A 15631-nucleotide genomic window follows, 5' to 3' on the forward strand; every position below is an offset into this window, starting at 1 on the left:
TAAAAGAAAGGGACAAATATCTAAAGGCATGGGACCCACCAAAACTAAACCAAGAAGAGATTAACAGCTTAAACAGACCCATAACACAAAAAGAAATGGAAAGAGTAATACAAAACCTCCCGACTAAAAAAAGCCCAGGACAAGATGGATTTACAGCAGAATTCTATCAGACATTTAAAGATCTGCATCCAATACTAATTAATTTATTCAAAAAAATAAAAATGGAGGAAAATCTTTCAAATTCATTCTATGAAACCAGCATCACTATAAGACCAAAACCAGGTAAAGATAAAACCTAAAAAGAAAACTATAGACCCATATCCTTAAAGAACATAGACACAAAACTTCTCAACAAGATACCTGCAAACCGAAAATGACACACATCAAAAAGATCATCCACCATGATCAAGTTGGCTTTATCCCAGAGACGCAGGGATGGTTCAATATACATAAGTCAATAAACGTCATAAATCATATAAATGGGCTCAAAGACAAAAACCACATGGTCATCTCAATAGATGCAGAGAAGGCCTTTGACAAATTAAAACATGCATTTATGTTCAAAGGTCTAGAGGGAATTGGACTGGAGGGACCATATATCAACATAATTAAAGCCATATATAACAAACCCACAGCCAACATCATTCTAAATGGAGAAAAACTGGAAGCATTCCCATTGAAATCAGGAACCAGACAAGGATTCATCTTAAAAGTCCTAGGAGGAATTGGTCTGAAGGGAACATACCTCAACATAAAGCAATATACAACAAACCCATACCCAACATCATTCTAGTTGGAGAAAAACTAGAAGCATTCCCATTAAAATCAGGAACCAGACAGGGCCATCCACTATCTCCACTCTTTTTTAATATAGTACTTGAAACTCTTGCAAGAAGAATAAGACAAGAGAAAGAAATTAAAGGAATACTAATTGGAAAAGAAGAGGTCAAATTATCTCTATTTGCAGGCAATATGATATTATATATGAGTCTCCAAAAATGTCACTAGAAAACTGTCAGAAATGATTAATACTTTCAGAAAGTGGCAGGTTATGAAATCAGCTTACAAAAATCAGTAGCCTTTCTATATACCAATAACAAGCAATTGGAGAAAGAATACAGGGAAATGCTCCCATTCACAATTGCTGGAAAAGAAAAATATCTTGGAATAAATCTGACCGAAGACATTAAAGAGCTCTACAATGAAAATTTTAAATCTTTAAAGAAAGAAATTGAGAAAGACATCAAAAGATGGAAGGACCTCCCATTCTCATGGATTGGAAGAATTAATATGGTGAAAATGACCATCCTACCAAAAGCCATATATAGATTCAATGCAATGCCAATCAAAATCCCCATGACATTTTTCACAGAATTGGAAAACACTATCCTAAGATTCATATGGAAGCACAAGAGACCTCGGATAGCCAAAACAACCCTGAGAACTAAGAGCAATGCTGGGGGGATTACTATACCAGATTTTAAACTGTACTACAGAGCTATAGTCATAAAAACAATATGGTACTGGCACAAAAATAGACCCATAGACCAATGGAACAAAATTGAAGACCCAAATATGAGTAAATGCAATTTCAGCTACCTGATATTTGACAAAGGGGCCAAGAACATTCACTGGAGGAAAGACAGCATGTTCAGTAAATGGTGCTGGCAAAACTGGATCTCCACTTGTAGAAGAATGAAACTAAACCCCTATCGTTCACCCTGCAAAAAAAGTCAGTTCCAAATGGCTCAAAGACCTCAATGTAAAAAACCTGAAACTCTGAAACTATTAGAAGAAAACATTGGGAAAAACCTACAAGATATAGGAGCGATACATCTGATAGAGGTTTAATTACCAGAATATATAACGAACTTAAAAAACAGAGAACCAAGACAAGAAGCAACCCAATTGAAAGAAGGGCTAAGGAGCTGAACACAAAGTTTTCAAAAGAAGAAGTAAAGATGGCTATGAAACATCTTTAAAATGTTCAACATCACTGATAATCAGGGAAATGCAAATTAAAACCACTTTAAGGTTTCACCTTACCCCAGTCAGATTGGCTAAGATCAAGAAAACAAATGATACCAAATGTTGGAGAGGATGTGGGGAAAGGGGAACACTCATCCATCGCTGGTGGGAATGCAAACTGGTTCAACCCCTATGGAAAGCAGTGTATAGAACTCTTAAAATACAAATGAACCTACCATTTGACCCAGTTATACCACTCCTTGGTGTATACCCAAATAGCTCATACTTTTGCAGAGAAACTTGTACATCCATATTTGTTGCTGCTCTTTTCACAATAGCTAAGAGATGGAAGCAATCTAGGTGTCCCTCAATTGATGAGTGGATAATGAAAATGTGGTTCATATATACGATGGAGTTTTACTCAGCAGTAAAGAAAGATGAAATCATGAAATTTGCAGGTAAATGGATGGAACTAGAAACTGTTATACTAAGTGAAGTAACATAGACTCAGAAAAAAAATCGACATATGATAAATAAGTATTCAACCAGACATAACTCCAGGAACCAGGATAATGGAAAGGAACCAGGAAGGTAAAGGAAAAGAAAGAACCTGAAAGTAGAACAGTAGGAAACAGGTCTTAATAAGGGAGACATGGATAGAAATTGTGTTAGTTTAAGGGAGGGGGGAGGGAAGGGTATACAAGGAACCTAGGGGATAAAGGGAAAGAAGGAGCTCAAGAGATGTAGGACCATAGGAGAAGGGTATTAGTAAGAGAGAAAGGGGGGAAATGGAAGCACCTTATGTGAGAAAACCATGATGGAGGAGTGAGACAGTGTGAGAGATAAACAATGCCTAACTAGTTTTGAAAGCCAGAGGGAACCATATTACTCCTACAACCTACTGACAAATAAATTATACATAGCAGATCAAGAAATATAGTTCTAGGTAAAGTTTATCTGAGAACAACTGGTCTTTGCCCAAGATTTATCTACATGACACACAGTAATTAAAAATACCAGACTGGTAGAACTAACCTTCTTGGGTGTTTAACATACATACTTTGAAACCTATACTAATTTAGTCAGAGGGACATAAAGGTGTCAACCAGTTCCAGGGGACCATGAGCATCTCTCAAAATGTCCTATAATGGTGGTGTGTCACCTGTCCCCTTGATCAAGGAGGCTGAGGAGTTCCCATCAGATGGACTTGAACCAGTGTCCAGTCTATAAAGAGGAGGGTCAACACAGAGGAATCATTTCCTCCATGCTTCCAAGCGGAGCCAACCATGGTCGAGAAGGACCTTTGACTTATCTTCCCATAGATGGAACTGGGAAAAGAAAGGAGCCAGTGGCTCCTCCCAAGCCCATGGGACCCCTGAGAAACAGATCCTCAAACAATCTTAAGAGTAAAAATAAATCAGCTTATCTGGACCAACTGTATGGCCTTAAACACCCAAAAGGAAAGTAAAACCAAAGATTAAAGGGCCAATATAATTTTATAAGAGTCCATATGTATAACCAAAGGCTACATAACAAGCAACAATGCCAGACAGGCAATACCTTCTTTTGAGTTGTTGGCCAGAGTGGCCAAGGGATTCCCATATAGTAACCCAGCATAGAACTGGGAAAATGAACAGCAGACCCCAATCTTATCTAAAGGAATATTGACAACTGATTGCTGCTAGATGAGGAACAGCTGGCCCTCCTAAAACAAAGACCTCTAGATAGGCTGACTAGATTCGCCAGAAGGGCAAGTAGTGGGGAATGGCTGGGGTGCCGACAACACAGCAGACAGTAGCAGGGATATAAGAATATAAGGGCTCTAGTGGGGGGAGGGAGGCTATGGGAGGGTGCTATCTTGGAAGTGGATGTAAAAAAAATAATTCTTCAAAGCATAAAAATTTTGCTCCTTAATAATTAGTAGATATGAAAAACATTACCATTTAAATCTACCTGATGACTTTATATCCATGCTCAGATGCCAAAGTGCTCAGAAAGTAACCTACTGTGACTAGTTATAATCAGATATATAGAGATTAGAAATGCATGTGTTTCTTAGTGTCAATTGTATTAAAAATGATTTTTTCTGTATGAAACTGTATATTTTAACAATGAAATTGAGATCTTTTTTTAAAATTTAAAACCTCATTTAATTTTATGTCATAGGGTTTATAATGAGTACAATATTGTATAACTATTAATTCAACTGTAAACCTAAAAATTTACAGCCAATTTTGAAAGAGGTGCATCTTAGCTCTGGAAATTGTTATTGAATATGTCAATGCTGTTGTAATGAAATGCTTCTTCTAATTATGTGGTTATTAAATAAATAATTTAAAAGATATTTGGTAATATACAGTCCTTATTGAAAGATGTTCTCAAGTCTATGGCCATATGACTTCGACCACACTTGATCTTGTCTGAAAGAATTGTGTGGTAAGAAAGACTGGTGCCTTGTATAATAGCACGGTCAAATTCTAGAAAACTTGAGGTCACATACAAATCACAAGAACTTCAAGGTAGAGTTTGGAAAACAGAGATATGAAATTGGAAGCAAAACAAAATGAGAAGCTATTATTACATGTGGTAGGGAGACAACATGGAGCTTGAGATTTCCTTAAAAAATGTATTGCTATTATTACTTTAAAATTTCCACTTGGAAGCACATTTTTGGTGCCATATCCTCAACCCTACATGTGCTCACCTTTCAGATTTATAACTGGTCCCAAAGGAAAATGGCAGGCCCCCAAGACTAATTTTTGTGTGTGTGATAAGTACATGACACTGCTTAAAATCATACAGTAGTCATCGCTAATAATTTAGCAAAATTTAGTTTAATACTAGTGGAATTTCAGATGAAAAATCCCATTAATGACATCCATTTTGATGGAATTGATGAAAAAAATACTGTTTGAAATGAACTAATTTGTGATGGCCAACCATTAAACTCCTCAAATTTAAGGCTCTCATCTCCTTTGCAAAATATCTTGAGCACCACTCCACTGCATGTTCATTAGCAGCTCCTGGGCTAAATATATTGTTGATGCTGTGAGCTGTCTCCACCGCTTAATGGCCCAGTTTGCTCTTGAATAAGAAAATAGCTTGAATTTGCTTTTTGCCTAGTCACATTGCCACAGTATAAAAACAAATATAAAATAAACAGTAAGTAGTAAGTCATTAGCAAAATAAAGGGGGGGATGAATATTAAAATGATGTAAAACATAATTACATTTATTAAGAATACATTCCAGTATAAATGACAGATTTCAACAACCAAAACCTTCAATTACTTTTGCACCAACCTATATAGTAAGTACCATTTCTGAATTCTTACCATTTTCTCACTATCATCAGGGAAAACATTGTTGGGTTGGGGGGGTGTCTCTGTTTCTATACACACACACATATTCATATATGTATATGAGTGTTCTGTTTAACCAATTGAGTAATAAATGAATTATAACCCTCAGAAAGCACTTCTCTTTCATATTTTTTCTGAACTCTTTACCATATGGGACTCCGTGTCTAATACAAAGAGTAAATAGCAAATTCCAGGATTCTTGATAAGAGTTTGTTTGTCAGTTTCAATACCAGATTGTCAATTTCAGAAGAGCTGAGTGTACTGTTCAAAATTAGTAGTTGCCAACTCAGTGTATGGTGTTTTATTTCTATATGAAAACTTCAAGCTTTGTTTATCCTTGAGGGATAAATGTTCTTACTTTAAAGAAAAAAAAAAAAGAAAAGAAAGAAAAACAGGATTCCAATACTGCAGTGTTCTCCCATTCAATGAAAATAAACCTAAAATTCATCTTGGAGGAATATAGTTGTCATTTTCTAATGAAAGCTAAATTCAGGATATGTATTTTGTGAATTTCTCATTTCTTATTGATTTTAATTAGATCACTATTTTGAAACTGAGACTGAGGTAGAAGGATATTTAGACCATCTTTCAATTTCCACTACATAGAAAGAGTTTAAAAAACTTTTCTTTTTCTGGAGGAATAAAAACAATGCTAAATTTTATTAACGTAGTGTCATCATAAGTTACTACTAGGAAAACAATATTAGGAACTCATCTGTAAGAGCTGAATGTGATAAAACTTACCCAGAAAATAAGCCTTTCTTTTTTAATCAGTGTTCTTTGAAATTCTCTGTATCCCCTTCTACAAAAAACATCAAGAGGGGGCTTTCATTCTTTTAATTTTTATTTGTGTGTGTGTGTGTGTGTGTGTGTGTGTGTGTGTGTGTGTGTGTGGCGTGTAGAGGTATGTGCAGATGAGTACAGGTGCCCTTAGAGGCCATTAGAGGGCACCAGATACCCTGAAGCTGGAGATACAGGCAGTGCTGAGTCCCTGTGCGCTGGAAATAGAGTCATCTGCAAGAGCAGTTAAGTGCTTTTAATCACCAAGCAATCTCTGCAGTTCCCCCTCACCCCAATTTTCACTCCTAATAAATGGCCGCTGTTTATCAGACTGCACTGAATTCTGAGATTTTGCTGTGTGGGAACACCCCTTTGAAGAAAATATCACAATGTAGTACTATAGCCTATCCACTTGTTTATTCACTAAACACTTTAATGGTACCGACACAGATGATGACAAAAAGGAAGAGAATGAGAAGAAAAACTACATAGAAAATGCAGGCATGTGTTAGGTAGATGATAGAAAAATGAATAATAAATTATAAACTCACTAATAAAAACTATGATTGAATGATCGATCACACTACACAGAACTTTGTACCTAGGTTTTATTTTTTTCCTCACCATCTTCAGGCTCCCTACAACAATTGTTTGTTTTTTTCCCATAGTAAGATCTTCCCCAAAGGCCTTCCTGAGGAATACTCTGTAACAGTCATGTTTCGGGTACGGAGAAGCACCAAAAAGGAGAGGTGGTTTCTATGGCAGATTTTAAACCAGCAAGATAGGCCACAGGTAAGACACCATGAGGTTGATAAGCTCATTGGTTCCTCTTGTTTGGCTAGGTCAGGCGAGTCTTTGAACTGTGTGCTCAAATTTGGGAGTCAATCTAGTACCCCAATATTGGGTTGTTTAAAGGGATCATCACTAGAGAAATGCAAGCATTATAATTAGGATGGTTTTGCTGATATCTGCAATGTGACAGTCTGCGGTTGATACTGGTTTGTTCTTCAACCTGAAGATTCATATTGTATGTGAAGACAATTGAACTCCTCTTCTCTTACAGCTGCTTTGACTGACTTTACCTCATTAATTAATCTCACTTCCTCTCATCACTAATATATATAATTCTTAAGACTTACTGCTTTCTGAAAATTCTTGGTCAATTAAGAGCTGAGATTTAAATACTTATTTCATCCATAAATAATTTATTGAACAGAAGCTATGTGCTAGGTAGTGTTAAGGATAAGAGATTTAGGGACTCAACAGTTAAGAGTACTGGCTGCTCTTGCAGAGGACCCTGGTTCAATCCCCAGCACCCACGTGGTGGCTAAACAACTATCCATAACTCCAGTTCCAGGGCAATCCAATGCTCTCCTCTGACCCTCGTGGGGTTACATGACACAGGAGTACTTACACACATGCAGACAATATACCTACACACTTTAAAAAAAGAGTAAGAGATTTAGAGCTAGGAGGTTGTCTCAGTAGGTAAAGCACTTGCCATGAAAACATGAAGTCTAGAATTCAGATCCTCAGCATCAAGGTAAATACAAGGTGGGCTTGGGGGCCCACCGTAATCATAGTGCTCAAGGAGGGAGACACCAGGGATCCTCAGAACAAGCCAGAAGAGGGAGTTACAGACAGTTGTTATCTGCCATGTGGGTGCCGGAAACCAAACCAGGGCCCTCTGCTAGAATAGCCAGTGCTCATAACCACTGAGTCATCTCTCCAGCCCCTAACAAATATAAGCTTACATTTATGTATATATTATTCAGACAATATATTTTAAGATAATGACTTTTATACTTTATATAAATTTACGTTTTAATTTCTGAATATATACTATGATAATGAAATTATAATTTAAAATAATTATATTTAATGCATAACACCCTTAGATGGTTTTTAAAGAAGCAGCATATTATGTTCACTATGACACTTCATATTTAAAACATTTCAACAGTAAGGAGTTTATTTTTCTTTCATATTAACCAACATGATGGGCACAGGTAATGTCTCAAACGTTAAATTAGCTATGCTATGGTACATCTGGAATTTTTATTTGAGTGCTTTACTAAGTTTGAACATTGATTTTCAAGCCATTTAAACATATTTTGCATTGTTTTTCAGATTTCAGTAGTGATTGATGGTGCAAAGAAGGTGGTAGAATTTATGTTCCAAGGTGCTGAGGGAGATACGTTGAACTACATTTTTAAAAATCGAGAACTCCGCCCTCTGTTTGACCGTCAGTGGCATAAACTTGGCATTGGTGTCCAATCCCGAGTCATTGCTCTCTATGTGGATTGTAATTTAATTGTAAGCCGGCACACAGATGAAAAGCACCCTGTGGATTTTCATGGAAGGACAGTTATTGCTGCACGGGCCTCAGATGGCAAGCCTGTGGATGTAAGTTAGGACAGTAGTGGTGAAAGAAAATTAACGACATTCCTAAATTAAAGCCAAATATCTTGAGAGTCTTCCTGGGACTGGGCATGGCTCAGTTGATGGAGTGCTTACTTAGCATGCACAAGGCCTTGGGTTTGATTCCCAGTACTGCATAAACTGGGCATGGTGGTGCATGGTAGTGCATGCCTGTAATCCTAGAACTTGGGAGGTGGGGGTAAGAGGATCAGAAGTTCAGTTCCAGATCATTCTCAGCTCTCAGCCACATAGTGAGTTTGAGGCCAATCTGGGCTATGTGAGACCCTCAAACAACAACAACAAAACTTTCTTTAATGACCATATACATATATGCACAGAACAGATCTCCTTCTCATCAGTGTTTAAATTGTCATCAGATATACGAAGGATATCTATTACCAACTATATTTTCACATCTAATTATATTCTATTTTAACCCACTTTTTTCAGTAAGTAAATTTAAAATAATTCATTTATACCTTAAAAATAAAATTATTAAAGTAAATTTTTCAAGATTGAAAAATTTGAAACAAAATGTAAGCTTGGTCTTAACCAATGTGTTTTGAATATAAAGGATTAGAAAAAGGTGAACTTTAAGTTAAATGATCCCAGACTCTCTGGTGTTTTCATTCAAGAACAATAGCCTATTTATTCAACCTCACAATAGCAATTGCATTGCAGACCATTTTGCATAACTTATAATGTTTCCAGGTTCTGTTGGACAGAAATACAGTCACTAAGTGTATCAGTAGGTCATTTGGATGAGACAATTTGGCTAGGAAAACTCAGATGAAAAAAGTCCCTTTAAAAATAGCATTTTGAAGCTAGGATGATATAGATTTATTGTTGATTTCCTGTAAAACAAAGCCTGTAATCTTTAAAGCATGCGATCAATCTAAATTTTATGACCAAATATTTTCTTATGGGCAGAATGTTAAGAAATATCTCTAAAAATATGAATGAAGTTCACCAATAATAAATGCCAATGCTCTTGGCTCAAAGCATTAAGCAATTAAATTGCATTTCAAAAATACAGCTTTGTGCAAATATATATTTAGGACCTATTATTTCTAATGATACATTTGGAAGAAGATACACCTATGTAGATATAGATTCAAGAGAACAGTTTTGATTTATTTGTTTTTATTTTATACATATGAGTGTTTTGCCTGCATGTGTGTAGGTGTACCATGAACATGCAATGTCTGTGGATTCCAGAAGCAGGCATTGGATCCTCTGGAACCAGAGTTACAGGTGGTTATTAGCTACCATGTGGGTGATGGAATGGAACCTGGATCCTCTGCAAGAGTAGCCAGTACTCTTAAGTGCTAAGCCATCTCTCCAGCCCCAAGGAAATACTATTTCGAAAATATTTTTTAAAGATAGTGTGTGAGCAGATCAGAAATAGTTCCACAGCTAATTCACAGTGATGATTAGCAAAACAGGGAGAGCAGAAGCAGCCCACCCTGAGGACAGAGATGGCTTGGAGTTGGAATCCTAGTTTGGATTCATTAGTTTTTCAAGTTAGTTGTCCATTCATCTGATTCTCAGTACCTTCAGTTACAAAATAGATTTGATGGATTTCCATGCTACAGTAGTGTAGGGTTTGTGCCACAGTGCCTGATGTGTGGTCTGTTCTCTGAAGATTCACTTATATACTCAGGGCTAGACTCTAGCCTAAGAGCTTTGGGGGAAAGCAAACAAAAACCAACCACATCAAACTATTGTTCTTTGTTCTCCAAACCACAATGGCTAACAGTAGGTTTAAAATCTGTCAGTAAATGGTGATTGTTGCTACTAATATATTATTAATCAGAATAACAATAGTACTAAGCAGATCCTTGAGAAAGGTTTCCAAAGTCTAAAGGGGGAAGGACAACCAGCAGCCAGAATATCAGAATTGTGACTCATTCTCATTGTGGCCAGCTCCAGGGGATTCTTACAGTGCTAACAGAGGGTGGCTTCAGCATCTGTGCCTTTTTATGTATTTTTATTTGTTCTTTGAGAATTTTATACATGTATACAATTTATTTTGATCTTGTCCACCTCCTTACCTACCTTCAATTCCCCCCAGAACACCCCATGTCTCTCTCCCAATCTCAAGTCCTCTTTTTTAAATTTTGAATACACTGAGTCCAATTAGTGCGGAATGGGTATAATGTCATCTAATGGAGCATAGACAGCCTCTCAGGGGCCACATTGCTGAAGAAAACCAACTTTCCCTCCTCCAGCAGCCATTAGTTGCCAATGGCTCCTCAGCCATAGGTGGAACTTTATGAGCTCTTCCACATCGGTGCTGAGATTTTGACTGGTTTCATCTTATGCAGGTTTTGTTCAGGCAACTAAATCGCTGATGTGAATTCATGTGTGCAACAGCCCTATAATGTCTAGAAAACACTGTTTCGTAGCAGTCCTCCCCAACTTCCGACTGTAACAATCTTTCTCTTCCCTCTTCCAGCATGATTTCCAAGCCTTAGTGGGAGGGAATGTGATTTAATGTCCCATTTAGGGATGAAAGCTTCACAGTTACTTATTTTCTGCATTTTGTGAAGTCATGAGACTCAGTATTAACTACCATCCACTGCAAAAAGAAATCTCTCTAATGAGGGTCGAGAACTTCACTAATCTAATAGTACAGAGGGCAATTTGATACTATATCTGTTTAGCAAACCAGAAGTAGATTCTCCGTAGGCTTATAATATATGCAACCATAGGTCTTGACCTAGTTTACAGTACCAGGTAAGCATTCTATCCTGTAGAGTGGTTCTTAAATACAGGCAGAATATATTTGGTTACTCCCCATTCAAGCCACTATTGTGCCAATGGGCATATCTTCCCTGGGTGTTTGTTATTATAATTTCCAAGGTTCACTTCTGGGCAAGTCTGTGGATGACTTTTCTCCCCCAGTATCCTGCACAGTACCTTTTAGCACTAGGAAAGCTAGCCAATAGGGAGGAAGATCCCACGTTATTACCAGTTTTATTTCTCCACGCCTTGTGACATAAGTATGTGGGGTCTTCAGCATTAGTGTCTTATCATCAAATTCTGGTAGGCAACCGAGAACAATAGCAATAGCCTGTATTGTTTGAGGGTCTATGGGACCCTCCTGAGTAACAACTCAAAGAGAGGTAGCCCACACCTAACACTGGGCTTTCTGTTTGATAACTTATGCTGTCTGGGGAAAGTATTATCTCCCCTATATAGGGCAGTTCGTTAACTCACTGAGAAAGGGCGAGAGGGAGAGAGAGGGAGAGAAAGAGAGAGGGAGAGGGGGAGGGGAGGGAGAGAGAGAGGGGGAGGAGAGAGGGGGAGAGGAGGGGAGGGAGAGGGGAGGGAGAGGAGAGAGAGAGAAGTACTTGAGACTAGATTCTGGTCTTTTACTGGACTAGTAAGAGCAAAGTAGGCTCAGTAGGCATAAGGTAAAATTATAGTACAGTATTATAATTATTTCATGCCTTAATGTAGCTTTTAAAAATATTTTATTTATTATTTTTATTTTACGTATATGAGTGTATCTCCTGCGTGTATGTAAGTACACCTGTTTGTGCAATTCCTGTGGGGTCAGAAGAGGACATTGGATCCCCTGGAACTGGAGTTATGGATGATTGTTAGCTACCATGTGGGTACTGGGAATTGAACCCAGGTCCTCTGTAAGAACAGCCAGTGCTCTTAACTGTTGAACCATCTCTCCAGGCCCTAATGTGGAGTTTTAATTCATTAGATGATTAAATTGACTCTATGTCACAAGATAACTACTGTTTGAATTAAATAAGCAAATATATATTCTTTTAAAAACTCTGGCTCTACTGAAAATTTAAGTAGACTGTTTTGATCAACTTAATACAAATTCTGTCATTCACAAGCTTTCTTTTTAGTGTAACAATGTTTTATTTATCCATAGGTACATTACCAGAAAAATTCTATTGATTAGTTTTTTCCCTGATATATACATACTACATACACTTCTGTGAGAAAATGGTGGCAGAAATGCTAGAAAATATTTTTAATGAACAAATATTCAGTTTGACTAGAGTCAATATTGACTTAACCCTGAACATTGCCCTCCAAAGCAACATGTCAGTGAAGGATTCTAAGGCATCTAACTGCATTGATTGAAGTTTCAGTGTCACGGGCATTCTATTAAATTCTGATCTTAAAAAAATTGGTAATCTATCTTTGGCTAAGTAAACTCATTCATGTGCAATGCTGAGCACAGTGGATGACAGATAACAGGATTTCAATACTTACTGTTTTGGGGTGTGTATGTGTGTATGTGTGTGTGTGTGTGTCTGTGTGTCTGTGTGTCTGTGTGTGTCTGTGTGTGTGTATGTGTATGTGTGTATGTATGTGTGATATGTGTACGTGGTACATGCACATGGGAGTACACATGGGTGCATCCATGCAGGTATGTGCAGAGAGCAGAGTAGGACATTAGGTATCAGGTGTCTTTCTCCATAGCTCTTTGTATTACTGCCTTGAGACAAGATCTTTCAGTGAACTAGAAGTTTGTCTTTTTGGGTAGGCTGAGTGACCTGGTTTTTCTTCGGTTCTAGGGATTCAAATTCACATTGTCATGCCTGCAAAGCAAACACTCTTACCCACTGAGCCATCTCCCAAGATCCCATTTCTTGGTTATTTTGATAAAAATCATAAGAATAAAGTTTTAGATATGAATAATACGAATTGCAATCATCATTCTTTACATAATTTGCATGCTATTGCTAATATTTTATTAGACTAAGTACTATAGCATACTTAATATTTATAATTAAAAGTTAACCCCAATAAACACACAAAAAGTTACCAAAACGAAATCAAATTTCATCCAGTCACAGAGTTTTATTATCTGTAGATCTTAGGCTACCCATGAATCCACAAGATTTCATGCCTAATGTTTTCTTTGGCCTAAATTGATTTTGTTCATTTAAATATAGTGACATTATAATCCCTGCCCTTTTTGGTTTGTGTGTGCATGTGTGTGTGTGTGTGTGTGTGTGTGCACTTGTGTGTGTATGTGTGCAGGGTGGAGGATAGAAATTCACTGCTAGCCACAGGTATCTGCTTTTGATCACCATAGGATTCATTCTTACAGCATTACAATCGGGACTTTCCATACATAATGCATATTTATTAACATCAAAGTAATGTATAGTCAAGATTGTTAACATTGGAAAATGAACTACAGAGAAGGGGGAAGAGGAGGAGAGGATAAATTCCTAACTCAATTTATACATCAGTTCAAGGTACATTTATTTGTTAATGTCTTTACATTTGTAATGACAAGCTAATTCCCTTAATGCCTGCTGATATAATGAATTATTTAATATAAGATTTAAGGGACTAAGGAGTTCAAGCAGCTGATTTAAGCATTAATCATATTGATATTTTTTTCATACATCAGTAAGGTACATTTATTTGTTAATGTCTTTACATTTGTAATGACAAGCTAATTCCCTTAATGCCTGCTGATATAATGAATTATATTATATAAGATTTAAGGGACTAAGGAGTTCAAGCAGCTGATTTAAGCATTAATCATATTGATATTTTTTTTCATGTGTGACAATTTAATGCCATTGATAAAATGATAAAATTTTTCTCCTGAAAGTGAGTCTTCTCTTTCTGAAGAGATTATATCAACTTTGCACACTACTCAGAAATGATTCTGCCTGGAGGTGGTAAATAGACAAGTATTCTTAGATTGCTGTAAGAATAAAATACCCTTGGAGCTGGAGAGATGGCTCAGCAGTAGAGCACTGGCTGCTCTTGCAGAAGACCTGGGTTTGAATCCCAGCACTCAAATGGTGGCGAACAACTGTCCGTAACTCCAGTTCCAGGGGATCCGACACCCTCCTCTTCTGTCTTCTGTGGGCACTGCATGACATGGGTGCCCTTACACACATACAGGCATAACACTCATATACATAAAATAAAAACAAATAAAAGGGTTTTTTTTGCAAAAGAATAAAATGCCGTTCCACCCCTTCTCAACCTGTGTAATGCAGCAGTAGCTTCCTAGGTGTTTTGTTTTTTTATTTTGGTTTGGTTTGTTTGTTTTTTTCAGAGTGTTTTCTTCTTGCCTGAGTTTTATCAAATCTATTTAGAAAGTGCTCACATTCAGTTTAAATAAACTTTTAATTGACAGGTGTCTCTTGAGACACAGACCTTACACCGAGAGAAGAGGAAGGCCGATCTGACAGTGCTGCCCTTGCCCACTGCCAATGGGATGCATCCTTGTTATGTCGCTGAGGCAGAGGAGAGGTGCCCTAAGCAACTGCCGTTTCTGCTTGGCTAAATCGTCCTCTCGTGCCTTCGTTTGAGAAGCACATGTTATTCTATGGGGTGTAGCACAGGCTGTCTGACCCAGCATGCACTGAATTGCGTTTGGCCATTCTGCTGTCAAGGCAGACACATAACTACTGCCAGTGGAGGGTGTCCTCATAGCACACGACCACTTCACAGCACCTCATTGAGTCAGGCGCCACTTTTTTTTTAAGGCAAAAATTTCCACTTAAAAATGTAGATTGGTCATTTATAAGTTGCTGGTGTGACCTTTCTGTGACTCAGTCTTCAGGTGCTTTCACTTAAATTGGTTTACTATGGTATTTCTGATAAGTAAAAGTCCCTTTGGGGTATTGCATCCTGCTGCTGCTCATCTGGGAGATCTGAGGAGCCCAGATGTCCTTCAGAGTGACAGTGTGGAATGGGGGCAAAGTCAGAATTAGGAACGTCCCAAGACAGCAGTACAGAAGAGAGAGGGTAGCATTGTGTAGACAGAGAGTTAGGTTCAAGATAGCCAGGGCCTGGAGAGATGGCTCAACGGATAAGAGCATTGGCTGCTCTTGCAGAGGACCAGGGTTCAATTCCCAGCACCCACATGTCAGCTGACAACCATCTGTAACTCTAGTTCCAGGAGGCCTGACGCCCTCTTCTTACCTCCAGGAGCATTGGATGACACGGGTGCACTTACATACATGCAGGCAGTACACTCATACACAGAAAATAAAAATAATAAAATATTTTTTAGGGACTGGAGAGATGGCTCAATGGTTAAGAGCACTGACTGCTCTTGCAGAGGACCCAGGTTCGATTCCCAGCACC

General features: G+C 37.7%; 1 protein-coding gene across 1 annotated transcript in view; it reads left to right on the plus strand.

Annotated features, from left to right (window-relative positions):
• The window catches only part of Col19a1 (collagen type XIX alpha 1 chain), a 409660-nt gene that overhangs the window by 61483 nt on the left and 332546 nt on the right, over nt 1-15631 (plus strand). Inside the window, exons 5-6 of the mRNA XM_008856281.2 lie at nt 6778-6901; nt 8240-8515. Of these exons, the coding sequence (XP_008854503.1) occupies nt 6778-6901; nt 8240-8515 (400 nt within the window). The remainder of the gene's footprint in view (nt 1-6777; nt 6902-8239; nt 8516-15631) is intronic.

Source organism: Nannospalax galili, unplaced genomic scaffold, assembly GCF_000622305.1.
Source record: "Nannospalax galili isolate Female #2095 unplaced genomic scaffold, S.galili_v1.0 scaffold206, whole genome shotgun sequence".
In the NCBI taxonomy this organism is placed as follows: Eukaryota; Metazoa; Chordata; class Mammalia; order Rodentia; family Spalacidae; genus Nannospalax; species Nannospalax galili.